This window comes from Vitis riparia, chromosome 14 (genome assembly GCF_004353265.1).
Source record: "Vitis riparia cultivar Riparia Gloire de Montpellier isolate 1030 chromosome 14, EGFV_Vit.rip_1.0, whole genome shotgun sequence".
Lineage (NCBI taxonomy): Eukaryota > Viridiplantae > Streptophyta > Magnoliopsida > Vitales > Vitaceae > Vitis > Vitis riparia.
This window is the reverse complement of record NC_048444.1, coordinates 1,562,848-1,588,363: the sequence shown is the minus strand read 5'-3', so window position 1 is coordinate 1,588,363 and position 25,516 is coordinate 1,562,848. Positions and strand designations below refer to the sequence as shown.

Below are 25,516 nucleotides of genomic sequence, written 5' to 3'. Positions count from 1 at the left end.
CCAGAAATATTAGACTCAATGGCTGGTCTCCCCTTTCCAGAAATATTAGACTCAATGGCTGGTCTCTTGAAAACAAACTTACAAACATAATCTGCACAAGTATGTCTTATCAAATGCTTGCTATACATAGTGTCAGATAAGTAAATACTCGCTTACAAACACAATCTGCACTAGCATGTCTTTATCAAATACTTGCAATACAGAGTGTCAGATAAGTATATCCTCATCTTGACTGTCTTCAAGAAGACGAGGCTAAGGGAATTGGAACCTTGTTTTTGTAATATCATTTGACCTCTCACGAGAGTGGGGTGCTGCTTTGTTTTGGAACCCTAGATCTACAAAGCAGATAGTGGATAGCTTAGTTCCACATTGGGCTACTGCACCAGAGGTTTTTCTAGAATCCCCTTGAGTGGTGCTTTCTGGGATGAGGTTGTTGGCTTTATGCTGGGTTTCATTTAGGGATTATGGAGGGTGTCTTGGGGTGCCTCACTGTATATTCTTGTCTGTCAGTGTCCGTTTGTGTTTGGTTATATATACATATACCGAAAAGGGGAAGCATTTGGACTCATAAGATTGGAAAGATGTATTTTGGTCTTACTTTGTTTTAACTCGAGGGACCTTTGCCCTTACATATGGTGTGACACTGTGCAACTGGAGTTATTTTACATCAAATATTGGTCAAATACTGACTGATCATTGATGCAGTGTGATGGGGGAAAGTCTTTTAAAGTTTATTCAAGGAAGAAAGGGAAGACCTAAATAAACTTTAAGTAGGATTAATATTAATTAGAATTGAATAGGGATTGACATTTATTGGAGTCTAATTAGGATTAGCTAGTTGAGTTATAATATAATTAGAATTTGAGTCATGATAGGTTATTAGAGTCCTAGTAGACTTTGGATTTCTTAGAGAAGCCTATAAATAGGTTAATCAATGTAAATCAAAGGGATGAATTTGATGAATAATATTATATTTTCTTTCATTGCAAGGTTGCAACCCTCAATGGTGAGACTCCATTGATTTTCTTCTAAGTGAGACTCCTAGAAGGCCTTAGTGAGATTCTAAGGTTTTCCATCTTTTCTTCATTGTTTTTTCTTTCTCTCTATTTCTTATCTTATAATTTTCTCTACCATAAAATTTATTCCTTGTTCCTCTCCTTACACCCTAAAAATAAAACCCTAGCCCACCTACCCTTGAGTGTAGGCAACCATTCTAGGGTTGTCCTACATCACAGTGTCATTTCATGGTTACACTATGAGGTAGTGTTATCCATCTTTGAGTATATATATATATATATATATATATATATATATATATAGAGAGAGAGAGAGAGAGAGAGAGAGAGAGAGATATTTGCATCAATTGATTTTAGCATGCTGCTTGCTTGACCGACCTATGGTTGCTAATGGTAACCAAAGTAACTCCTTGAGATCAACCTTAATGTCTAAACCTTTAAATTTTGTTGATGGGAACTCAAATTTCAACTTGTAAGAGAATTTGAAACAACACTCACACTCGTAATTTCCTTTTTTTTCTTCACCTTTAATTTTTCTTGATGCACAAACTTTTGATTCTTAGATCATGCAAGTTTGTACCAATTTTTTGGAATTTATTGCTCGACTTTCCTTGTAGATGGAGCACTGAAAGTTGATAGTGGAACTTCATAGACCTTATTGTTAAAGGAATTACATATCAAGATGGTTTTTACACTTGGGGAGGGAGATTAGTTTTGCATATGATGACAGGCAAACATTTTGAGTAATACATATTCATACTAGTACATGCATGAAGCATCCATGTGGGTTTAACAATTTTACGTTGAATAAAAAGGGTGTACATATGGTGTGACAACAAGGGCAAATTTTTTAATTGTTATTTTTATTTTGTGTAAACCAGTTTGGTCCTTTTGTCTTCACTTATCTTATGTTGCTTCACTCCATTATGTATTGAAATTGAGAATCAAGCTGATGGTTTTCCTTATTGAAAAATCATTAACAGTGTTCTATTAACAAAAAAGCTCCTTGCTCTTATATGAGTCCTTTATGTTCTATGCTAACATTGCTTGTGCTTTTGATTGTTGACCTGCCAATTCACAGATATGATCTCTTGCACAATGCACATCTTAATCTAGAAGGTCTGGATGAGCTTTTCAAAGTTGCTCAGGTACAAATGGAATCAACACCAACAATATTTAGAAAAGAAAAGAAATCCTTCTATAAATGCCATTTCTTCCTCTACAGTTTTTTTTTTCTTTCTTTTTTTTTGTTTTTGTTTTTGTTTTTTTTGTTTTTGTTTTGCTATAATATCAAGTGATACAGACTTTGTATCTATATAGCAATGCACTTTTCGGGACTCATTTCCTTAGCAACCTACTTTTGTGCATTCCTTAAATTCTGCCTTTTGTTGCTTGGTGCCTTACTATAAAAGATAATAAATATCCTTCATTTCAAATCAAAGACCGTGGACAATATAATTAAGAAACCTGAATTATGGGGGTTGCAGGAAATAGATTGCAGCGGAAATGAGCCCCCCCATTTATTGACCTTCCCTAGGAATGCATATCAATCATCAAATTACATCTAGTTACCCTTTTTGTAGGCTAAAGGTTGTGACCCATTTTTGTAGGCTAAGGGTTGTCCATTTTGTTGTTGCAGTTACTTGCAGATGGTGTCATCCCAAATGAGTATGGCATTAACCCAAAGCAGAAGTTGAAGATTGGATCAAAGGTAAACCATTTTTTATAACATGGCATCTCATTTAACATTCTGCAATGTGATAATAAATTATGAATCAACCCTTTTTTGGGGACAGCAAACATTAAGATTTTGTTAATCCATGGATTGTCTTTTTCTTTTTCTTGTCTTTTCAATTGCTAATAGAGGATGCCCTTAATGTAAAAAGTTTCTTCTGTAAATTCATACTCTACACTAATGCTAGAGAAAAATCATTGTAATACAAGACTCCTTAGTTTTATTTGTCAGGAACCATGAATTTAATAATTGGAACATTTGCATATAGTTGCTATTTCTTATTGCCATAGTGAACCATGTATTATTTTTTTTTTTAACTTGATCATAATTGTATGGCAACCAATGGTGTAAAGACCCAGTCATCGGGTTAATGATTCATAATTTTTTTTTTTTTTTGAGTAAGCGATCATAAGATATATATTAATGAAAAGAGCTGTACACCAAGTTACACAGGATGTATACAAATGGGCATCAAAAGGTTTAGTCCAGAAGAGGGAAAATACAAAAAAGTGCTCCCTCAGTTATAAGTTCTTCAAACATGTTCTCAGCATTGTAGATGAGTAGATTAGACAGTCTCACTGAAAATTACATGCATTTTTTCTGTTCTTTTCTTTCTTTTTTCTAGGGAATTAGTTCAATGAATTGAACAAATATATTCATTATTTAGGTGCATAAATAAATCCTATTGCTCATCCTTCTTTGTATTTACCATTCAATGCAATGAATATGTTGTTTCTAATAAAAATGTATGGGTGAAAATCGAAATAGAGCAGCTTGTAAGTCCACAAGAAAGGGATTGATCTTAGTTCCCATGTGGAAGAGGTAAGTGGACATAGACATAGCCAATAGCCCATTTAGTCATTTCAGGGGAGCAACTATCTTGAAAGGCAATATGAAGCTTTATCGGACAAAACATGGGTTTATGTATGGGTCTGTGTGCATTTAGGTCTAAAGAAGTGTGGGTACAACAGTTAGAAATGTATGATATGTCTAAAAGCAACATCCAGTTACTGTTGGTAGACAACTATCTGTGATTTCATCAACATGGTTAACCAGTTTTCGTAATTATGTGAGCACAAATTTTCTTGAAATCCTTTTACAATGTGATGTATTTTTTCATGTCTAAAATCCTTTTACAATCTCTGGCTTAATCTTGTAACTGGAATTCTATTTGTAGCACCAACTAAATATTCATATTAATTACTTTTACCAAATTAATATTTGTTTAAACTCAGATTGCACGTCGTTTGTTGGGTAAAATTTTAATTGATCTGAGGAACACTCGTGAAGAAGCTATCAGTGTTGCTGAATTAAAGAGTAATCAAGACCAAGATTCAGTGTCTGCTAAATCTGGAAAGGAAGATGCAGATTACCATTCAAAGCCTCACAATAAGAATGAAGACACAAGAAGATCTAGTACCACAAGTGAAAAGTCAATGGATCAAGATGACGATGATGACAAAGAGCCCCAATACCGTTTGGATCCCAAGTGAATACATGAACCACTTAAGTTTGTCTTAGTCCTGTACACCACAATTATTTATATTAAGAATTCCTTGTTATTTTCAATCAGGTATGCAAATGTGAAGACACCAGAACGCCATGTGCGCACACGCCTTTATTTTACATCAGTGAGTTTCATACAATTCTAATGAATATATGTGAAAATAAAAACCACTGGTTTTCTTTTCTTCTGTTCATTTTTTGGTTCCTTATTTGCATGTGGTAATTTTATTAAATTTAAGTTGGAATCTTTTTTTTTTTTTTTTTCTGATAACAGGAATCACACATCCATTCCCTAATGAATGTTCTCCGCTACTGTAACTTGGATGATTCTCTTCTTGGTGAGGATAGCCTTGTTTGCGATAATGCTTTGGAGCGATTGTATAGAACTAAGGAGCTTGACTACATGAGTTATATCGTGTTGAGGATGTTTGAGAACACAGAGGTTGGTATCATTGTTGTTGTCAATCTATGTTCCATGTTTCAAATTTTTTAACTTTTGAAGCTTTTAAAGATTGGAGATGAATCAAAATTAGTAGGGAAGGAGCATGTTTATGCTGCTGATTATCAGTCTGTTAATACCAACTCTTCATAGTGTTTGGTACCTTTTGAACATGGGTTTCAGTTAGATACACTCTTTAGAAAGTAATTTTTTCTTCTAATATTTATGTATAAATAAAGTTATTTTGCTAATACCTTGAGTTTTTGAAATTGAACTGCAGGTAGCTCTGGAAGACCCGAAAAGATTCCGCATAGAGATGACTTTTAGTCGTGGTGCAGATCTATCCCCCTTAGAGGTAAACATGTTCAATTAAAAGCACAGAAGTAGTTATTGAAAGTTTACCGAATAGATGAAGCTTATGATGTTCATCCCATCATTCATTATAAATTTTTGGAACATGCCCCATAACATACACCGACTCCTGGATTCATGCAATGGTTTCTAGTTTTAACTTACTGTAAAAAATTTATAGAAGTACTAGTTCTTTAAATCTGCTTATTGAACACTGTTTTATTGTGCAATCAATCAGGAACTTCTTTGGCATGGGGTTGTTCATATACAAACTGTCCAAGCACATATAACCAATGGATATCTTTTCTTGTTCCTGGGTCTTGTTGGCTTGGGTGGTGAAGGAATGGAGATGAGTAGGGTGGCCAGGAGTGGAGTGGTGGTTGGTCTAGGGTTCAAAACTAATAATATTTATGAAAGCTGACTTATGTCTATCAATTATGTTTTGATGCTGGGAAAAGCAATAAATCTCTGTGTACTAATTTGTTTGAGTGACCTTTACTTGATTAACTTACTCTAATCTGCTTTCTGTTTTGCTTAGCAGAAGAACGATAGTGAGGCTACCTCATTGCATCAGGAACACACGCTGCCAATCAATGGCCCAGAAAGGCTGCAAGAAGTTGGATCATATCTCACGTTAGAGAAGATGGAGAAGATGGTTCGCCCATTTGCCATGCCAGCTGAAGATTTTCCTCCACCATCAACACCCCAGGGGTTCTCAGGCTACTTCTCCAAAAGTGCATCAGTGCTGGAGCGCCTGGTAAATCTTTGGCCTTTTCACAAGCATGCAAATGCTAATGGGAAGTAGTAAACCACCTTCGCTTCCCTTTTCTCACAGCCCTTTTGTTTTCACATTCTTTGGTTGTTCCATAGATCATCTTATCATATATGCAACTACTGGTAGCTAGAATTGCACGGGCAATGTATAAAATCTGCTGTCCTTGAAAGGAAATTTCTACTCCGAAAAATCTCAACAAAAAAAAAAAGGTTGTTGCATAGAGTCATGTTAGTTGAAAATGAGCTTGACCTCGCGGATGTTCTTTTTGTAACATTCATGTTCATAAAAATGTGAATAACAATGCTCTTTTAGTGTAATGACTTCTTCATCTAGTGATGACTGCAACGTCTACTTCCACATCTTCATGTGGATGATCTGAAAAATTCTCCATTTCTGGGCCCCCCAAATCGATCACAAGACATGATGCATGCTGGTCAAGGAAATGAGTGCTTACGTCCCATGCGCCTCTAAAAGTCGTCTTGAACACACGAGTATAGCGTTTTATTGTTTCCAGAGGGCTGGGTTGACAGTGGTGCGAGGAGATCATTGGCACGAAAATGAAGACCACAGGTAAAGGTAATATGCATTTTGCTTCAGCAAAACCATCAGTATCAGAAGTAGGAACCTATGAGGAATTGAAACTAAATGTAGCTGTCAAATCTTATGTGATATGTTGTGTTCCTTGCCATGTCCTTCAGGCACCTTTTACAAAACAGACAGCTCCCTAGCAAGAAGCAAAAACTTGAGGCAAAATTTTTGGTGTGAGCAACGACAGTGCCTTTAGCTTCAATTCACCTTTTCATAACTGCTCCCTTGTCCCACTACCACATGTTTCCAACATTTGATAATTGCTTTCACCCAAAAAATCCAATCTAAGATCGGACATTACTCGTAGGCCGGTGACTTGAACACTAGATGGGCAAATCAGTTGCCTCAAATTCAATTCCATCTTTATCCTAGTACAAGATCACCCTGCTTTCTCTTGCTCTGCCCTATCAAATATATCAAGTTGCTTTCTCTAATTGCCCCTCTTCTTGAGGGAAAACGTTACACTCATTTATTGTCATTTGTCGTAATATTCACAAGAATGGAATCATCTCACCCACCGCCTTTCATACCAACAATAATAATAATAATAATAATTGCTCAAAGAGCGTCTTTTTTCTACTGATGAATTCCATTGAATGTTCTTTCACACCCACATGTAACATGTTCAAGTTATATTTATTAACCAAAATAAAAGGAATTACCACCCTGGGCCTAATAGGATAGAATGAAATTAATAAATTTTTTGTTAGTTCTTCACTGGAATAAAAATATGACTGAAAAACATAAGTAAGATGGGATATCTCGGTCCTGATGGATACTCATATCTCATCTACTTAAAGGGCTTTTATTCCATCCTATCTATATCTATTCACTGTTTCCATCACAAATAAATTGAAGTCCCTCTTCCTCTCACGTGAAGAAACAAAAGAATAAAAAAAGGCGTGGCAGTGTTTTCTGGACGAGCAAATTTCACTTTCGAGAATTCACATAGAAACAATATACAGGTGGTCCCCGCCAAACTTACATTGTCACGTAACAAAAAAAACTTCAGAAACATCATTTAACGTGGATCCCTGCAGTGTACAAATTGTGGCTTCCACGTCTGCCATTGCTATTCAAGACCAGAAAGCTCTTGTTGGGTCCACGAAACCCAGTCCTAGTCCTACAAAGCCAAATTCCATATGGGCTCCTACTGAAAATCAAATCAAATGATAATAGTCTTTCATTGATTGATATCCACGTGGGCCCTCCTCAAGATTGTCTTCAACCTGATAAAGGGTCTCTTTTTTTTTTTTTTTTTCTTTTTTTTTCTTTTTTTTTCTCCATTTTCATGGCTGTGAGAAAGCAAAAAAGTCATAATAGAGAGACGAGAATGCTGGCTGGCAAGTAGGTACTGGCTGGTGTTTGTTGATGTTAAGAGTCTTTGTAAAGCAGCCTCCACTAAGCACTGATTTTGAGAATTCAGTCTTTTTGAATTTGATCCTTTTTTCCTTTCTTTTCCAAGCTTTTTCTTTCCACCTTGGTTTGCTGAAGAAAGCTTGCATTATTGGAATGACTGTTAGGTTGGATTTTATAGTCTCTTATGTAAAAGAAAAATATAATTACAATTGGGACTACCTGCCCGTTTGGATATATTTTTAAAATTAGAAAATTTTAAATAAAAACAAATATTTTGTAAAAATAAATAAATAAATATAAAAGTAAAACATCTTGCATAGAAAATATATCCAAAGGCATATTTATTTCTGCTTTACAGTGTCATTAATTTCCCTCACAAAGTCAATGACTTGTGTGAAAAAATTAAGGGCAACCACAAGAAGAACCCTTCAATGAAGCTCATGGGAAAATTTCCAATCTTGCACTTTCAAATGAGTTGTTGGACCAGCACAAATCCCACATTCCAAATCCAGGAAAGCCTGGGAAAATAATATTATTTTAGCTGTAATGTCTTTTTCAAACATGAAATTTGCAAATTTTGTTAATTACATGTGTAGTTGCTTTAACTTTAAATTAAATAAGAAAAAAAGAAGAGAAATAAATAAAATTATTTTCTACCTGCAATCTAATATGATTTTGGTAAAGGAGATGGAAAAGGGACACGTAATATAATTTTTATTAAAGAAGATATAAAGGTGGCCACCACGACCAAGGTGGGAAGGAGGATATGTTCCCTTCACGTCCTGTCCTGATCTTTTCTAATCTAATCAAATATCACTTTTCGTTTTGATAGAATTTTTTTCCATATTTCGAATTCAACATCACATAAATGAATCACATATTATTCCTAATGTTTCACATTTGTTATAACTTATTCATAGATGATGTTTATGCGATTCTTCTTAAGTAATCATGTCATCTGACTTTTAAATTTTAATTATCTTTCCCTAACATTTTTTAATATATTGAACCATCATAAATATTTTAAAATAAATTTTATCACTTTTTTTTTTTTTTTTATAGATTTTGAAGTATAACATCACATTAAAAAAAATTGAATTATATTTGAATTTATGAATGACAACATAATGAGATTTTTTTATTTATATTTTTTCTTATCCCCGTTCAAAATTTAAACAAGACGAGACCGAATAGGATAAGTATTAGAAATTCCTATACCTGTCCTATAACCCGACCCTTGGGTAGAGTGGAACAAGTACCCAATATATATATACACACATGCACACATGTATGATGGATTCAATGTTGCAATATATACTTAATGGGGAGTGTAAGGAGAAGTGTGGATTGAAAATATAAAACCAAATTATTGAGGGGGAAGATTATGAAGGATGGTAGGTAAGTATCCATTGTAGGTAAAACAACCGAGGGGCGGTGAGAATGCTTATATATCAAACTCACCCGACAGAAGAAGGTGGAGGCGAGTGGCAACTGGCAACATCAAGTTTGTCTCCTCTGTATTCTACCAACACACTCTTATGGTAAAAGTCTTGGGATCCTTACTAAGTTTCTCTCTCTTCACCTTATCTCTAACCTAGATTTCCTCAATTTATATTCTAAAATTTCATATTTTATTATTTATCATCTTATTTTAATATATATTTATATTTTTTGTGATATAAATTAAAATATATACTATTTTTTAATATTTAAAATAAAATTTATATTATATTATATTTTTATTTTTTAAAAAATAATTATTTATTCATTTTAGTTTGACAATTACTTTCAAGTGTTGAAAGCAAATTTTCTATTTTGTCATGCACAGTTGAACCATGGTACCGGATATAAAAAAACTGACACCGTCACGTGTCAAAAGTCCACAGAAGGAAAATGAGACACGTCCAACGATCGAATTATTGAAGAGGAGATGACGACTGTGTCACTGTGTTTCATGAAACGACGCCGTTTTACATTGTTCTGAGAATCTGAGCCCTGCCCACCTTCACTCAGCTCAGAAAAATCAAAGGAGAGGTCAGAAAAAGAAGAGGGGAAGGACGACTTAGAGAAGAAAATGACACACTCCTCCCGGATTTCCATGGAAGTTCATAGTCCAACTTGAAGAAAATACAATAGAATATTTATTTATTTTTAATTTATTTTGGTGGGTAGTTTTTCAATTCTACATTGGATACCTTTTATGATAGAGCTACATCATCTACTTGATTTATTTCTAAGTGATATTTGTGTTTTTTTTTTTTAAATAATTTTTTTTATAAAATAATATAAAAATTTTAATACAAAAAATAAAAATTTATCTTGGTTTGATTTGTTGGATGTGTCTAGTTTTTCTTATGTGGGTTGTTGACACGTGTTTTGATGTCGCATTTAGTACGACTTATCTCATACTTCAATGAATACATGTTTTATAAAGAAGGTTCAGCCATGGGTAATTTCTTGTAAAAGCTTACTTGGACATATGAAAAGTAAAATGTAAGATATAAAAAATATCATTAAAGATACAAAATTTTAGGTAATAATATGATAAAAATTAAAATAATTAAATTAAAATATAAAGAATGTAATTAAGCTTTGTTTGGTAGTTATTTTCAAAAAACAGTTCTAAAAAAACAGTTTTGGAGAACGATTTTTAAAAACTATTTTATGATGTTTTGTAAAATAAAACACTGTTTGAGAATTGAAATATTTTAATATATTTTTTTAATATATATTTTAAAATTTATATTTATTTTTAATCATTCTATATATTTATATATTAGTTTTTAAAAATAATTCTAAAAATATAAATAAAAACAATAAAAATAACTAAAATATGTTATTAAAGACACCATGTTTTTTATTTTTTAAAAAAATTATAAAATGTGTTTTCTTATACTTTTTGTTTTAGAAAATAAAAATCTAATCTCAAAAGCATTGTCACAAGGCAATGAAAAAAAAAATTCCAAAATTGGACCATGTTTTGAAATTATGATTCAACTAAAAAAAGATCTCAAGTAAAAATCATGCATTATAAATCCAAAATTAATGACTATATTAAAACTTCAAAAATGATTTTAATAAATTGAATTTTTAATTATTAATATTGAAAATTTAATATGGGAATTTTTGCTATGGTAGAAAATTTTGAAGTAAGCGTCTTGATACATGAGATTATTATATTTGATCTCAGATAAATTAATGTGCCACCAAACCCCTACCCTTTTTTTTAGGAAAAAAAATTAGATTGTTTTTAACAAAATAGGAAGAATTAATTAACTTGCAGAGAAAATAGCGAGTCATGAATCTGTGGAGATTCCAGAAGGTAGTGGCCCAAAGAGTAAATCAGCTGAGGCAATTTCCTTTCTGGAAAGAGAAAAAGACGAATGATGATAAAATATTAAAAATAAAAGAAGAATAAATACAAAAGCAAGGATGATTTCAATATAAAAAAAAAAAAAACAGAGTGTACCCGCCAAGTACATGATCTTCTCTGACTGCTAGTTCGGACTCTGACACCCTTCTGTGCCCTAGGAAAACACCGTTCGTGTGCTGGTTTGTTGCCCAGAAAGAGAAAGCCATAGAAACCTGGTGGAGAGATAAAGTAGAAGAAACTGTGAAGGGCTTTCCAGTCTGAATTGGTTGGTACGTCCTTTGGGTTGTTGGATTCCTCTGTGTTGTTTTTGCTTTTGTTGCTGGGCTGCTGTAATCTGTACTTGGTTTTTTTCCCTCTTTTTTCAGAGCCCAGAGCAACTGAGATGGCTGACAAGCCAGAGGTGTTGGAGGCCGTGTTGAAGGAGGCGGTGGACTTGGTTGAACCCAGATCTTTTTCTTTTGTGCTTCTGTTGTTGGGGTTGTTGTTTTTGTGTTTTGGCTTCTGGGTCTGTGTTGAATTTGGATTTTTTTTTTTTGTGGTGGTTGGTGTAGGAGAACATACCCATAGAGGAGGTTTTTCAGAACTTGAGGTGTAACGCCAATGGGCTCACCACGGAGGCTGCTAATGAGAGGTTGGCCATTTTTGGTCACAACAAGCTTGAGGAGAAGGAGGTGCTTGCTCTCTCGTGATTTGTTTTGTCTCTCTGTTTGGTTTAACGGAAATTGTTTTCCGGGATTTTTTTTTCTCTAGAAAAGGACAAGATGAATTTCTTTAAGAGTTCTGAGAAAAAGTTTATTGTACGGATCCTGGAAAGTAATTGTTTTTCCTCGCGATGCTCTTCCAGAAATTACTTTCAGTTGAAATGAACAGTACCTTTTTGAGGTTTTTGTTTGGTTCTGACTGCGACTCTGAGATGTTTCGGGGGATTTTGGGTTTTGCAGGAGAGCAAGGTGTTGAAGTTTTTGGGGTTTATGTGGAACCCTCTTTCATGGGTCATGGAAGCGGCAGCTATCATGGCCATTGCGCTGGCCAATGGAGGAGTTAGTGCTGCATTTTATTCATTTTTTTCCCCTGTTTGGTTGCTGAGAAATCCGATTGGACAAGAAAAGAAAATAGGACTTGAATGCTCTACTCTATTCTGCTTTTCAGATAATAACAAAACTAAATAAATGATTATTTAAGGTTCAGTGGGGCAGCAGATTCGTTTGGTTTGTTACCAAATTGCATTTTCTCTGCATCCAAACCAAGTAGTAATATTGTTAGTATCAACATCTCTAATTTTCCTGGAGGATTTTGGTGTTGTTCACTTGTACTGCATTTGGATTTTCCAGGGAAAACCTCCTGATTGGCAAGATTTTGTTGGAATTATTACTCTGCTTTTCATCAATTCAACAATAAGTTTTATAGAAGAGAACAATGCCGGTAATGCTGCTGCTGCTCTCATGGCTCGTCTTGCACCCAAAGCTAAGGTATTTGATCAGGGTCTACGAATTGTAGTGGGATTGGACCTTTTGACATAATTGTTGCTATGAGTTGTATACATCTTCTGCAATCCACTTTAGGATTATGATATAAATTGATATGAATTTAACTTTATGCTGTCAGTCTTGAATTTTGATATCATCTGAAATGAAATCATTGCAGGTCCTTCGAGATGGAAAATGGAGTGAGGAGGATGCAGCCATTCTTGTTCCCGGTGATATAATCAGTATTAAACTTGGAGATATTCTTCCTGCAGATGCTCGTCTTCTTGATGGTGATCCATTGAAAATTGATCAGGTCTTTGCAGCCATCAATTTTTTTTTAATTTTATTTTTGGCTGAAATTAAATTAATAGGTTTAATTTGAGCTGTCTTGGTAAGATTCCTTTTCGCCTTTTGCAGTCTGCACTTACAGGCGAGTCCCTTCCAGTGACCAAAGGTCCTGGTGATGGTGTTTATGCAGGTTCTACATGTAAACAAGGAGAGATTGAAGCAGTGGTAATTGCCACAGGCGTCCATACCTTCTTTGGCAAGGCTGCTCACCTCGTTGACACCACAAATCAAGTTGGGCATTTCCAAAAGGTGAGGGGTTATGAAAGGAAAATCCTTCACTTAAAAACTTCGGTGGAGAAGGAAAAAGGGATAATGGGAATTACAAGAAAAGGGAAATGGAAATGCACTCTAAAAATTTTGGCTAATGCAAGAATGATGGAGAAGTAGCCATCTTAGGGGAAATTGAGACGATAGAGAAAGGAATTTACAATGTGTGCTTTATCATTGCCATTTTTGTTTCTTGCTTCTACAAGTCCACTTGTCTTTTTGATGTCCTGATCAATGTTTCTGACTCATACATCTTTCTCAAAAATGGATTGACCCTTTCCATGTTATTTCTCATTGATTAACAGGTCTTGACTGCTATTGGGAATTTTTGTATATGTTCTATTGCTGTGGGTATGGTAATAGAGATCATTGTCATGTTCCCCATTCAACACCGGAAGTATCGTCCAGGAATTGACAATCTCCTGGTGCTTCTTATTGGAGGAATTCCCATTGCAATGCCCACAGTTTTATCTGTGACGATGGCAATTGGGTCCCATCGCTTGTCTCAACAGGTTTGTACGAGTGCTCTGATGCTATTATTCTATCTAATGTGTTCTAAGGCATCCTAATCTTTTGTAAATCATTTCAGGGTGCTATCACAAAAAGAATGACAGCAATAGAAGAAATGGCAGGCATGGATGTACTTTGCAGTGACAAAACTGGAACTTTGACATTGAACAAGCTAACAGTTGACAGGAACCTTATCGAGGTTAGTTGCATGTTACCGTGGTTCATCATTGCGTTTCTAACTTCCCAACTGCAATGCCTGTGCCAACCTTTGTCCTGGATGTATCCACATAGGTTTTTGGTAAAGGAGTAGACCCAGATACTGTTATTTTGATGGCAGCTCGAGCTTCACGATTGGAAAACCAAGATGCAATAGACACTGCTATAGTGGGGATGTTGGCTGATCCTAGGGAGGTATATGAATTGATTAAAAGAATTCTCTCATTATTATGCTGGGAGAGCAGAGGAGTATTTGTTTATTGATATAATGCTTGAGATAGGGCACTCAGAATAATAAGAAAATTTTGCTTGTGTATTACATTCTGATGTTGATTCTTATATTCATTATGGTTTCCTTGTTTCTATTCTGGCCCACTCAAAAAGGCACGGGCTGGTATTCAAGAGGTTCACTTCCTTCCATTTAACCCAACTGATAAGCGAACAGCTCTTACATATATTGATGGCCAAGGAAAAATGCATCGGGTCAGCAAAGGTGCACCAGAGCAGGTACAATTTTCATTCACCATTTGTCTTGGTGTCTCTAGAGTGCTATGTCCTTTTTTCATGATTTTGCATCTGATACGATCATTAGATTCTGAATCTCGCGCACAACAAGTCAGAAATAGAGCACAGAGTTCATGCTGTGATCGATAAGTTTGCAGATAGGGGGTTGCGATCTCTTGCAGTGGCATACCAGGTACCATATCTTGTTATTCTCTGCTGGTTCTATGATCTACTCAAATCAGTGTGTGCTTTACTTAACATTTTTATTTCTGGGCTGTGTTCGATATTGTTGTATAGGAAGTTCCTGATGGAAGGAAAGAGAGCTTGGGAGGTTTATGGCAATTTGTTGGCCTCATGCCTCTCTTTGACCCACCTAGACATGACAGTGCAGATACAATAAGGAGGGCTTTGAATCTTGGGGTTAATGTGAAAATGATCACAGGTTTGCATGTCTCTAAAATATCATCTGTTATTATTTTGCAGTTGGAGACTCACAATCAATACTTATACACAAATGGAATTGCCTCTGCTAGAAGAAATGTGAAAGGAAACTTAACTTTATCCATTAGATTTAGTACTACAACATCCTTTTGATGCATGCCACTATAGATGAAATAGTACCTTATCTTTTGGATGTATTTGGTTATATGAAATCGCTTCTAGATGGAATGCAACTTGGGATAACTTAAGAGTGTGTTTGAAAGTATTTCTACTTGAAGTCTTTTTTATTGAAGTGCTTTTTGAAAAAGTGTTTTTGAAAGAATCACTTCTCAAGTGTTTCTTTAAGAAGCACTACAAGTGATGTTTTAACTTTTTAAGGTGTTTTTTAAATTTTGCTAAACACTTTATTTTTCTTTAGAAATGTTTTTTATGCTAGCAATGTTTTCTAAAAGCACTGCCAAATAGACTCGTAATTTATGTGGTGTTGGAGAACGCATGAAATACATTTTTAAGCCGAGGCTAGAAAATGGTGTGCAATTAGGAAGAAGAAACACAAATAAAAGAAAGGAGTAGGGCAGAGGAATGTGCAAAAGTTTTCCCAAATCCCAAAGATGCCACCTCTATGTTTCCTGTTCCCCTATCAAACTACTAGGTGTTGGCATTTTATAATGTCCTCCATACTAACTTTTTATTCCATAACTTGAAGACAAAAAATATTTAAACAATTTTAGATTTGTTTGGCAATGTTTTGGAAAGCAATTATCAAAAAATGATCGTTAAAAACAACCTGCTTTTAAAAACAAATTTTTAAAAAATTGTTTTAAAAAAAATTGGCTAAATGTGTTTTCAAAGTTAAAAAACTGTTTTCAAGAGCAGTTTTCAAACGGACCCTTTTATTTCTAAATAGTTCTAAAACACCTGTTTTTCCTTATATCATTGCATCTACCTATTGTCAATTGATCATGCCTGTGAGTCACATTCCCTTTTGCCTACAATTTTATTATTGTCTAGTTCATAATAGAATTTACCACCAGTTCTGAAATGCACTTGGTTTTTCTTTCTTTCTTTCTTTCTTTCTTTCTTTCTTTTTTCCCCCAAAAAATGGGTATGTGGATCGTAGTTGAAGTATTAATCGGGTTTGGATTGTGTTGGTTCAAAAACTGGCTGCCATGGCTGTTTCCTTTATTTTATATTAAATATCAGATCTTATTGAACTCAAGTGCTCCATCAATGTATGGTCATTACATTGACTCATGATGATCTTCTTGTACATCTGTTTCTATTCTCATATGGCATCTACAAATTCCTTCAGGATCCTCCAAATCTAGAATAATGTTAACAAAGTTTTTTATTCTCACTTTTCGTTGTTTTTATTGACTGTTATTTCGTTTATTTGTTTGATATTCTATTTGCCTAATGTCCCTTGCCAACTTCCATTAGGTGATCAATTGGCCATAGCAAAGGAAACAGGCCGCCGTCTGGGAATGGGAACCAATATGTATCCTTCATCTGCTTTGCTAGGACAGAACAAGGACGAGTCCATTGCTGCATTACCAGTTGATGAGCTGATCGAAAAGGCTGATGGTTTTGCTGGTGTTTTCCCTGGTACTATTTCTTATTTTGACTTCCTTTTTTGGGGGGTTGTGTTTAGTTCTACTCTTTGTAACCTAGGCTAGGATCCCACAACAACCACTTTAAGCTTCTCAGGGCAGAACATTTGACCCCTTGAACTCCTCTATGGATGAAGTATTTTCATTACCACTGCCTCAAGGCTAGTGGTTACTATTCTTTCTGATGTAAGAATTGTTATTGTTGAATGTGCTTCAGCTGTTTGTATTTGATTTGACCTTAGTTCCTCTGCTGGTACAGAGCACAAGTATGAGATTGTAAAGCGTTTGCAAGCTAGGAAACATGTGTGTGGGATGACCGGCGATGGAGTTAATGATGCTCCTGCACTTAAAAAGGCTGACATTGGCATAGCTGTTGCTGATGCAACTGATGCAGCACGAAGTGCTTCTGACATTGTCCTGACAGAACCTGGCCTTAGCGTTATCATTAGTGCTGTACTAACTAGTCGTGCAATTTTCCAGAGGATGAAAAATTACACGGTCAGGCTACATTCCATGAAAATGTGGTTCAACATTTGATAATTTCACAAGAGGGCAGGTGATATTTGTGTTAGGCATTCCCTTCCACCCCACAGCACACAGAAAATCCAGAAAATTTTCACTTGAAGATCTTCCAACTGGGCATTGCTACAATGCTTCTAATGCCTGATGTAGGAGAAAGTGCCCAATTCTATAGGATTGAAGGCTTATTTGTGTGTTGGTAGATTTGGAGAAAAGGTGGGGAAGGATTGCAAAGAAACATCAAAAGACATTTTATTGTCATCAAGTCCTGCACATTCCATCTATCACCAAACAATACCTTGCCCTCAAAGAGATTGCGACTAGTTTTAAAGTTCATCTTAATCGGTTTTCTTCACATAAATGCTTAATGTTATTTCGATTTTCCTGTTGCAGATTTATGCAGTTTCCATTACGATTCGTATAGTGGTAAGTTGGTGGGAATTTTAGGCAAAATTTTGTATGGTAGCCAGCCCTTAAGTGCTGGGCTCATCACCTTGGCATGTGTTTTTTTTACCATCTAAGCACTTATGTGTAATGTGACAGCTTGGTTTTATGTTGCTGGCCCTCATATGGCGGTTTGATTTTCCACCCTTCATGGTGCTGATCATTGCTATTCTTAATGATGGTTTGTATTTTTCTTTTACCAAAAAGATTAAATCATGCACTTTGCTAAACTTAGATTTCATCTTATTACGCGCTTTCATTTTTTGTTTCTCTCAACCTCAAAAAACTTTTGCTTCTAGTTACTAGCTCTTTGACATCCAGGTACTATTATGACAATATCAAAGGATAGGGTGAAACCATCTCCTCTGCCAGACAGCTGGAAGCTGGCTGAGATTTTTGCAACTGGAGTTGTTCTTGGTAGTTACTTGGCAATGATGACAGTCATTTTCTTTTGGGCAGCATACGAGACTGACTTCTTTCCCGTAAGAAAATTTATCTTTGTAGTGGAAAATCACCAAACCTTTCGAATGGCATAGCATAGCTATATGATTGTTTAGTCATCAGCTTGGTTTTGCTGGTTTCTGGGTCTTTGAATGGTGCATAATTTGATTTTGTCAAGCTAAAATTTGTTTTAGTCGTTATCATAATCTAAATTATCCACTTGCAATCCACCATTGTTGGACTGTCTGAAAAGATCTTGTTTCACTGTTCCACTCTACCTATCATGATATCCCCCATCTAAATTCCAAGAATTCAACTCTTTTCTTACCTTTATTCCCCTTATCATTATCCCCCTCACCTTTTAAATCCTTCTATACGTACCAGAGAAAGCAATTGGTTGTTTGAAGCTATAGTTTGGTCCTCTTTACAAAGTAGTTGTCCCTTTCCATGTTATCTTTGTCCTTCCTAAATTTAGTCAGCCTGTGCCTATATTGTTGCATGTTCTGAGTCTCTGGATTCACAAGCCTGGTTCCACAGTTTTATATTTTCTAATTTCCATGTATCCCATTTCACATTTCAACCATAAAACACGTCCATCCTTTTCAATAAATTAAATTGGTTATGGTTTCATCAAGAAGGGAAATATAAGTAGACTAGGTAAGTTGTATATGCTTTCAAACTATTGCATCATATATAGTGGGCAGGCCCTACGGTGTGGAATGATATTTTCCTATAAAGTTAGCAACATCATATGTTTAAATGACTATTTTTCTCTACTTTTATCCATTTGAATACGTTTTCCCTTGTCCAGGCTAGATGTTGAATTTGTCTGCTCTATGAATGGTGTGCTAGTTTCCTGACAATGACAATACTACTGACCTTATATTCTTTCTGGAACTAACACTACATAAATTTCCAGCGTGTGTTTAATGTTTCAAGCCTTCAGATAAAAGATAGGGATGACATAAGAAAACTTGCCTCAGCTGTGTATCTACAAGTGAGTATCATTAGTCAGGCCCTTATATTTGTGACACGAGCCAGGAGTTGGTCTTTCATTGAGCGTCCTGGCCTTCTACTTGTAGTGGCTTTTGTTATTGCACAGCTGGTGAGTGACCTGATTTTATCCTGCAACTCTGCACAAGTGCCTTTGATTATACAAGTAAACATCCTTTGGTCTTCTTTCTTATTTTTTGCAAGCAGATTGCTACGCTGATTGCTGTCTATGCAAATTGGAGCTTTGCTGCTATTGAAGGAATTGGATGGGGTTGGGCCGGTGTGATTTGGCTTTACAACCTTGTCTGCTACATCCCACTAGATTTTATAAAGTTTATTATCCGCTATGCCCTGAGTGGGAAAGCTTGGGATCTTGTTATCGAGCAAAGGGTATGAATGGAAATGGTTGAAAAGAATTAATCTAGCTGGTGGAACTGATAGCTGACCGTTTGTAATGGAACTCTCTTTTGCAGATTGCATTCACAAGGAAAAAGGATTTTGGAAAGGAAGCACGTGAGCTTAAATGGGCACTTGCACAGAGGACCCTCCATGGGCTGCACCCACCTGAGACCAAGATGTTCACTGACCACAATATCACAGAGCTTAATCAGATGGCTGAAGAGGCAAAACGGCGAGCTGAGATTGCAAGGTAACACATTTATTTTAACAATGAACTTATTTTACTTTGACAGTAAAAACAATTGTTCTTGTGAACCATACTAAACCTATAGCAAGACTTTGTTCTTGTTTTTGTTTGGTTTCACTTATATAAAACTAAATTAAAGATTACTTAAATTGGTTGTATGGGATTCTTTAGAAGAAACCTCTGCTTCAGTTTTCTAGGTCTGAGGATCCAAGGTTGGTATTTGTATTTTACTCAAACTGGAGACCTTACCTGTGAAGTAAATCATCACATCCGCCTACTTCGTGGAGGAATAGAGCGCCTCCATATTGGATTACCACTAATCTTATGCAAATTAAATTGCATATCATATATAATATTGTCACTGCTTGAAAATAACCCTGTGAGGGCTGTGAATAGACACCCAAAGATATTTCATGAAGATCTCAGTCCATCTCAGTGATCTCACATACCATGAATCATAAGACACAGAGAAGCTGTAAATCATTTTGCAGGTTGAATCAACAAGTGAATGATTGATTGCTTCAATACTGTTTTGATAATTTAAAATTCTTCTGGACTCGGGGAAAAGGGAGAGTTAGCTCATGACCAGGAAATTTTGAACATGGTTAATTTTACCATGATACTACTGTGCTAATGCATAAGTCTGCAAACTTCTAACTAGGAATTGAGCTTGTCGGAGCTTTTAAGATGGTATACTTTTCAAGATGATGGTTACGTGCAGGATTGGAGACTGAAATGTTTTCACAGGAGGATGCATTGTCTGACATGTTTCCATTTTAACTTTGTTTCTTGCAGGCTGAGAGAACTGCATACACTCAAGGGCCATGTCGAATCCGTGGTGAGGCTGAAGGGCCTTGATATAAACACAATTCAGCAAGCATATACAGTTTGATGAAGGAGATCAGCGGTGCCTATAATTTTGCTAGGGCTTGTGTAAAAATCTGTAACTTATCATCCTAATGTACTGTGACCCATCTCTATTAGTTTGTCCTCCGGCACTTTTAAGACAAGTACTTCCATTTGGATATGCCATGCTTTCATTATCAGCACCTTTCTTTTCCCTCTTTTTTTAATATAAAATTGGTGGCCCTTCTTCACTCCTCCCCCCTCTCTTCTGGTGTTCCTAGTATCATGGAGTATGTAATATTGTGTCTGCATGTAATTCCTATGGAGCTTGAGGACAGTTCAGGTTCAGGGCTTGAAATTCATGACTTGAATGGATCAGACACCAGTAGATATGCACTACACATTGATTGGAAATTGTAAGAGCCTTTGGAATCAGTCTCTTGGCTTAGCCTAAAAGCCAAAAGACTGGAGTTGGAGTTCACTTTTATTTTCCGTCTTGATAAGTAAAGAATGTGAATGCATGCTGAAGCTCCAAAAGAGGCAAACTAACGCATACAGGAAATATAATGAGAGGGGAGTCGGACCACTTATACCATTCTGCTTCTCTGCTTCCCCATTATAGGGTTCGGGTTCTACAGGCCAAAAGATGGACTAAATCCCAAGGCGGATGCCTAGTGTTGGATTTACTTGAGCTAAGAAGGCTAAGGAATTGAATTAAAAAAATTTACTTACTGGCTTTTATCAAGAACTACTAGTCATATATGCATTCCATGCATTCCCCAGTTTCAGAAAAGTAAAATCTCTCGTTAACAAATGCAGAATTTTCCATCTTTCTTTTGTGGGTTCTGAAAATAATCTCCATTAGAACTGTATTCAGGGCCATCCCAACAAAATAATACCATAAAATAAAAAGGTATATAACCATCGAATCATTTGATCAAAGCAAACCCACGAAGAAATGCAAAAGAAGCATTCACATTCATAAAACATTCATCTATGCCAATTCAGGAGGTATAAAGACAGGGCTAGAGCGTAGAACTTTTGGTGACATAATTCACAGCTTATTCCAAAATAAAAATAAAAATTTAAGCATTGGAAACTGCCCTGTGTTTCTGAATCTTCTTCTCCAGCTCATCCTTCTTGGCCCCGATCACCCTTTCCACTTCCTTCCCTCGTTTCAACAACACAAACGTCGGCATGGCCTGCACAGCAAACTCCTGCGCCACATCCTATTATCGCAAAGAAATGAATCAAAATTCAGAATCCAAACACATCATCATAATCATCATCCATAGAGATGTGGAGTTTGCATAGACATACAGACAACTCATCAACATCGATCTTGACGAAGTCGACGTCGGTGTACTTGGAAGCCATGGACTTGACAGCAGGCTCCATGAATTTGCAAGGCCCACACCAGGTCGCAGCGAAGTCAATCACCATCTTCATCCAATCAAATCACACATTAAACGTCAAACCCCCAAATTATAAAGAAGATTAAAAAAAAAAGAGAGAGACTGAAATTAGGGTTAGGGTTACCATCAATTGGCTGGATTCTTTGGAAGCATTGAAGTGGAGCAACCATCTCTCAGATGAGTGAAATACATTGACTCCAGATCCCTCCAAAGCCGAATCTGATGCGTCTGCAGCTCCTCCTCCCAACAAATTCGACAACACAGCTCCCATTTTCTCCCTTGCCCCTTCTTCACTCTCTTCTTCACGTTAAAATACTGCGGATTTATTTATTTTTATTTTTTTATAAAGTGATTTCCGATTATTTTCATGAGTGTTGCTAACGTAGGACCCACCTTTGTGAAGGAGCTACGCGGTTTCCCTTCTACTACAAGTTGCTCCTGTTTTATTTTCCTTTTTAATTTAAATAATAAATAATAATTAGATATTAAAAAAAAAAAAAAAACAACTTCGGAAAGTGGGCTTTGGGCCGTCAATATCAAAATATCATGAAATTGAAACCCCATGTTTTCCTAAACTTTATAATAAAATAATACAAATATTTGTGTTTTTTTAATTTAGTAGAGAACCTCCGACTATGCAAAATTAGATGATGAAATATTGTTCACATTTTAACCAACTAAACTCTATCAATTCATTCTAATAATGAGCATCAAGAATCAAACTAAATTTAATACCATCTTCTATCTACCTTTAAATAATTCACAATCAACTTTTTTTTTTTTCCTTTTTGATAATTGCTTTAGATTGTTAGGAAATTATTCCATAAACTTAGAAATTTAAATACATAAATTAAACAATAATGAACATTGAAATAAATAAATTAAAATGAAATAAAGAAAAGTTGACCTAGTTTAAAGAGACATGTGTAGACATGTTGTCTTAAAATTACTATCTCTTAATGTGTAGATACCAGATGTCAGTAGTTTCGAGTAAGGTTCACAAGAAGAAAAAACTTGGATTTTATAGAGTTGATGGAATTTTTTTTTTGTTATTACAAAAGATGTTTGTATAATTAATTTTTAAAACAACATTAAAAAAACAAGTGAAAACAATTAAAATATATTATTTAAAAACATCATTTTTATTGTTTTTAAGAACAAAAAACATAAAACAACATTTTAATTGATGAACATATTTTATGCCCTTGTCAATTTGAGAATGACTCTTAGAACTAGTATAAAATCCCATTTTCAATTTCCAAGTCATCTTTTCCCAACTCCACTTCCCTTCTACATAGTGTTATTGGAACCATACAATTTGATATTGATAATATTTTTGCTAAATAATACTTTATTGCATTCTATTATTCAATATAATAATAGACTTATTTATAATAAACTAATCATCCTTGCACTATGACTTTAATTCCTATTAAACCAAAAGTTTTAATTAACATAAGAAACCTAAATAAATAACAATTCCTAATGTTTAATTCTCAAATTCCTAAAATTCTTCTAATTAATTTGACTTTAAGTTAGATTATAATTTTAACAATCTCCCTTAAGCCAAGCTATAAAGTTAATCACACCAAGCATCATCTTCAATTTCTCAAACACAATCCGTCTTTAGTGGTTTTGTAAAAATATCTGCATTAATTTGATCTTCTAATCACTCAAGTTCGATTTCTTCATTTTTCATGAGTTCCCTAATATAATGAAATTTGATGCTTATATGTTTGCTTCTACTATAAAACATTAGATTCTTTGTCAATGCAATAGTAGACTTATTATCACACAAAATTTTTGTAGGTCCCTTTTGTTCACACTTTAATTTACTAAGCATTCTACAAAGTCAAACTGTTTGACATGCATAGGAAGTAACTTTCATGTACTCAACTTTTGTAGTTGATAATGTTACAATTTGTTGATTCTTTGATGACTATGAGAATGCTCTTGTTTCAAGTAAAAAAAAAACATACATAATAGTACTATTTCTAGTCTCTATCACCTCCCTAGTCATAGTCAGTTCCTACTCTATAAATAATATTTGGTATGATAGAAGTCAAATAACAAAGACTTCCTACTATGCCCTTGAAATATGTAGGATTTACTAATTCTTAGGTGATGTTTGTTTTTTTACTTAATTCTAAATAAAACTTTAATACTTAATAGTGTTAAATATTAGGTTATTTGTTTTTGTAGTATTTTATTTCTATTAAATATTAAAAAGTAAAAAAAACCAATATGTTATTTTTTCTATTTAGAAAAAGCTACATATTTTGGCTTTTCTATTCAGTAAAAAGTTTATAATAAGTTATGAAAAAGTAGAAAAACAAACAACCTAAATTATAAAACTAAATTGCTTTCAGCAAAAAGCCAAAAAAACAAACACCACCTTAGTGTCTTCCTTTTTCATCTCTAGTTGCTCTATAATTGGAGTTACGATTCCTCCAATGAGAAGCATAGGAACATTGTCAATTCTAAGAAAAAGATCTTGGTTCTGAATAGGGTACATGATCATAGTAATCTAAGTGACCATCCCAACAACAACACAATGTATACAAAATACCTAAGAAAAACCAAAACAAGAACAAAATGACATCAAAATCATGAAAGAAATAAATGCAGAAAATGCATAACAAAGATGTTATATTCCTATATCCTTGCCTTTCGAATGCGGCTAATTGATGATCTCTCCTCCCTTTATGCAAGCAGAAGCATAATAAATACCATCTCTAGTAAAATGCTGCTGCCAAACCAAAATAAGGCAATCTGTGTCAAACATGATTTGACTTGACCAATTCAGTACCAGAAACAAGTTCTCTCTGGTAGCCTGGCAATGGCAATTGCTAAGTTTTTTGGCATCTATTGGGTAACTTTGCCTAGCTCCTTCTGTTTGTTTTTTTGCTACCAAATGAGCATCTGCACTATCCTGTGGGTTTCTTAGTAATTAATTAATTAATAATGTTGTGACAGGTACATGCATTATTTTGTTCTATGGTTTCAATACAATTATTTTTACTAAACCCTTGATCACTCACACCAAATATGGCATGCCAATTTATTTACTTGAAGAGCCATTAGGAATTTGGTTTTGAGAAACTTGCTATATTTTCTATCATTTGTAGTGGTTCCAGAATAGAATTTGAATCCTAGGACATTACTGTAATGGTGATGAAGAGATTTTGCTATATCTCATGGATACAGATTCTTTCTTTTACTTCTAGGGTGGAGTGATCTTCCATCTTTTTATTTTCAACCAATAATTCTTTTTATTTTGGGGAAAATGGTTAAATGTTTGAGTTTAAAATATCACTGCCAGTATGAGGATATGAGCCCAATAACATTGAGAGATGTAAGGCCGGATACACAATTCAATGGAGTCTTAAATCTTAGCATGAATTTTCTTTCACCACTGAGCTTTTTTTAGTGATATCTGAATTTACAAATCCTTCAGACAATCCAGTGGAATACTAGGAATGCATCCATTGGACCAATCTGCCATGTCTCAATTGCTTTGGAACTTTGGCATAAATCCTTTCATACACTCACATTTCATCCAAAAAGAAATTGACACATTTGCATTACCCAAGCATCTGATCAAGAACTTGTTGACACCTGAAATTTTTCTTAAATTCCTAGGCATCTTGTTGAGTTCAAGCTTAGAAGCATAATTTTTGCAGGATCTGCTTGCTGCTGTGCATGAGA

The 25,516-nt window shown here is 34.9% G+C and overlaps 3 protein-coding genes across 7 annotated transcripts in view; 2 read left to right on the top strand and 1 right to left on the bottom strand.

Moving 5' to 3' along the window:
• The window catches only part of LOC117931301 (inositol hexakisphosphate and diphosphoinositol-pentakisphosphate kinase VIP2-like), a 30,457-nt gene extending 23,741 nt beyond the window's left edge, over positions 1-6,716 (top strand). For 3 of the 4 annotated variants that reach the window (XM_034852243.1, XM_034852244.1, XM_034852246.1), the window contains 7 exons: positions 2,098-2,164; positions 2,656-2,727; positions 3,987-4,240; positions 4,325-4,382; positions 4,532-4,699; positions 4,977-5,051; positions 5,589-6,716. In XM_034852243.1, coding sequence (XP_034708134.1) covers positions 2,098-2,164; positions 2,656-2,727; positions 3,987-4,240; positions 4,325-4,382; positions 4,532-4,699; positions 4,977-5,051; positions 5,589-5,852 — 958 coding nt within the window. In that variant the 3' untranslated portion in view covers positions 5,853-6,716. Of the gene's footprint in view, positions 1-2,097; positions 2,165-2,655; positions 2,728-3,986; positions 4,241-4,324; positions 4,383-4,531; positions 4,700-4,976; positions 5,052-5,285; positions 5,544-5,588 lie in introns of those variants that run through there. The other variant, XM_034852245.1, reaches the window with a different exon arrangement.
• A 4,509-nt stretch (positions 6,717-11,225) lies between these two features.
• LOC117930139 (ATPase 4, plasma membrane-type-like) lies at positions 11,226-20,807 on the top strand. Of its 2 annotated transcripts, none has more exons than XM_034850612.1 (22): positions 11,226-11,407; positions 11,508-11,578; positions 11,694-11,813; positions 12,084-12,182; positions 12,474-12,611; positions 12,787-12,921; positions 13,026-13,205; positions 13,529-13,735; positions 13,813-13,932; positions 14,025-14,144; positions 14,334-14,456; positions 14,542-14,646; positions 14,751-14,895; positions 16,335-16,499; positions 16,764-17,002; positions 17,417-17,449; positions 17,567-17,648; positions 17,789-17,949; positions 18,828-19,013; positions 19,109-19,291; positions 19,375-19,550; positions 20,343-20,807. In XM_034850612.1, exons 2-22 carry the CDS (start codon positions 11,525-11,527, stop codon positions 20,437-20,439), a joined length of 2,868 nt encoding a protein of 955 aa, XP_034706503.1. In that variant the 5' UTR covers positions 11,226-11,407; positions 11,508-11,524; the 3' UTR covers positions 20,440-20,807. The 2 variants fall into 2 exon arrangements, with proteins under 2 accessions (XP_034706503.1, XP_034706502.1); XM_034850611.1 differs by having other exon boundaries at positions 11,227-11,411.
• Positions 20,808-21,289: 482 nt separating this feature from the next.
• On the bottom strand, positions 21,290-22,105 carry LOC117930140 (thioredoxin H2). Its single transcript, XM_034850613.1, has 3 exons — positions 21,933-22,105; positions 21,714-21,833; positions 21,290-21,622 (listed from the first exon to the last, which is right to left on the bottom strand). The coding sequence occupies exons 1-3, from the start codon at positions 22,077-22,079 to the stop codon at positions 21,479-21,481; spliced, it is 411 nt and encodes a 136-aa protein (XP_034706504.1). The 5' UTR covers positions 22,080-22,105; the 3' UTR covers positions 21,290-21,478.
• Positions 22,106-25,516: the final 3,411 nt, after the last annotated feature.

What these genes read in the sequence shown, in the direction of transcription:
- LOC117930139 (XM_034850612.1), top strand. Translation starts at nt 11,525, where the DNA reads ATGGCTGACAAGCCAGAGGTGTTGGAGGCCGTGTTGAAGGAGGCGGTG. An exon ending in CTCTTGCAGTGGCATACCAG is followed by an intron (nt 14,647 to 14,750) that starts GTACCATATCTT and finishes ATTGTTGTATAG; the next exon opens with GAAGTTCCTGATGGAAGGAA. An exon ending in ATCTTGTTATCGAGCAAAGG is followed by an intron (nt 19,292 to 19,374) that starts GTATGAATGGAA and finishes TCTCTTTTGCAG; the next exon opens with ATTGCATTCACAAGGAAAAA.
- LOC117930140 (XM_034850613.1), bottom strand. Translation starts at nt 22,079, where the DNA reads ATGGGAGCTGTGTTGTCGAATTTGTTGGGAGGAGGAGCTGCAGACGCA. An exon ending in AAGAATCCAGCCAATTGATG is followed by an intron (nt 21,834 to 21,932) that starts GTAACCCTAACC and finishes TGGATGAAGATG; the next exon opens with GTGATTGACTTCGCTGCGAC. An exon ending in TCGATGTTGATGAGTTGTCT is followed by an intron (nt 21,623 to 21,713) that starts GTATGTCTATGC and finishes TTGCGATAATAG; the next exon opens with GATGTGGCGCAGGAGTTTGC.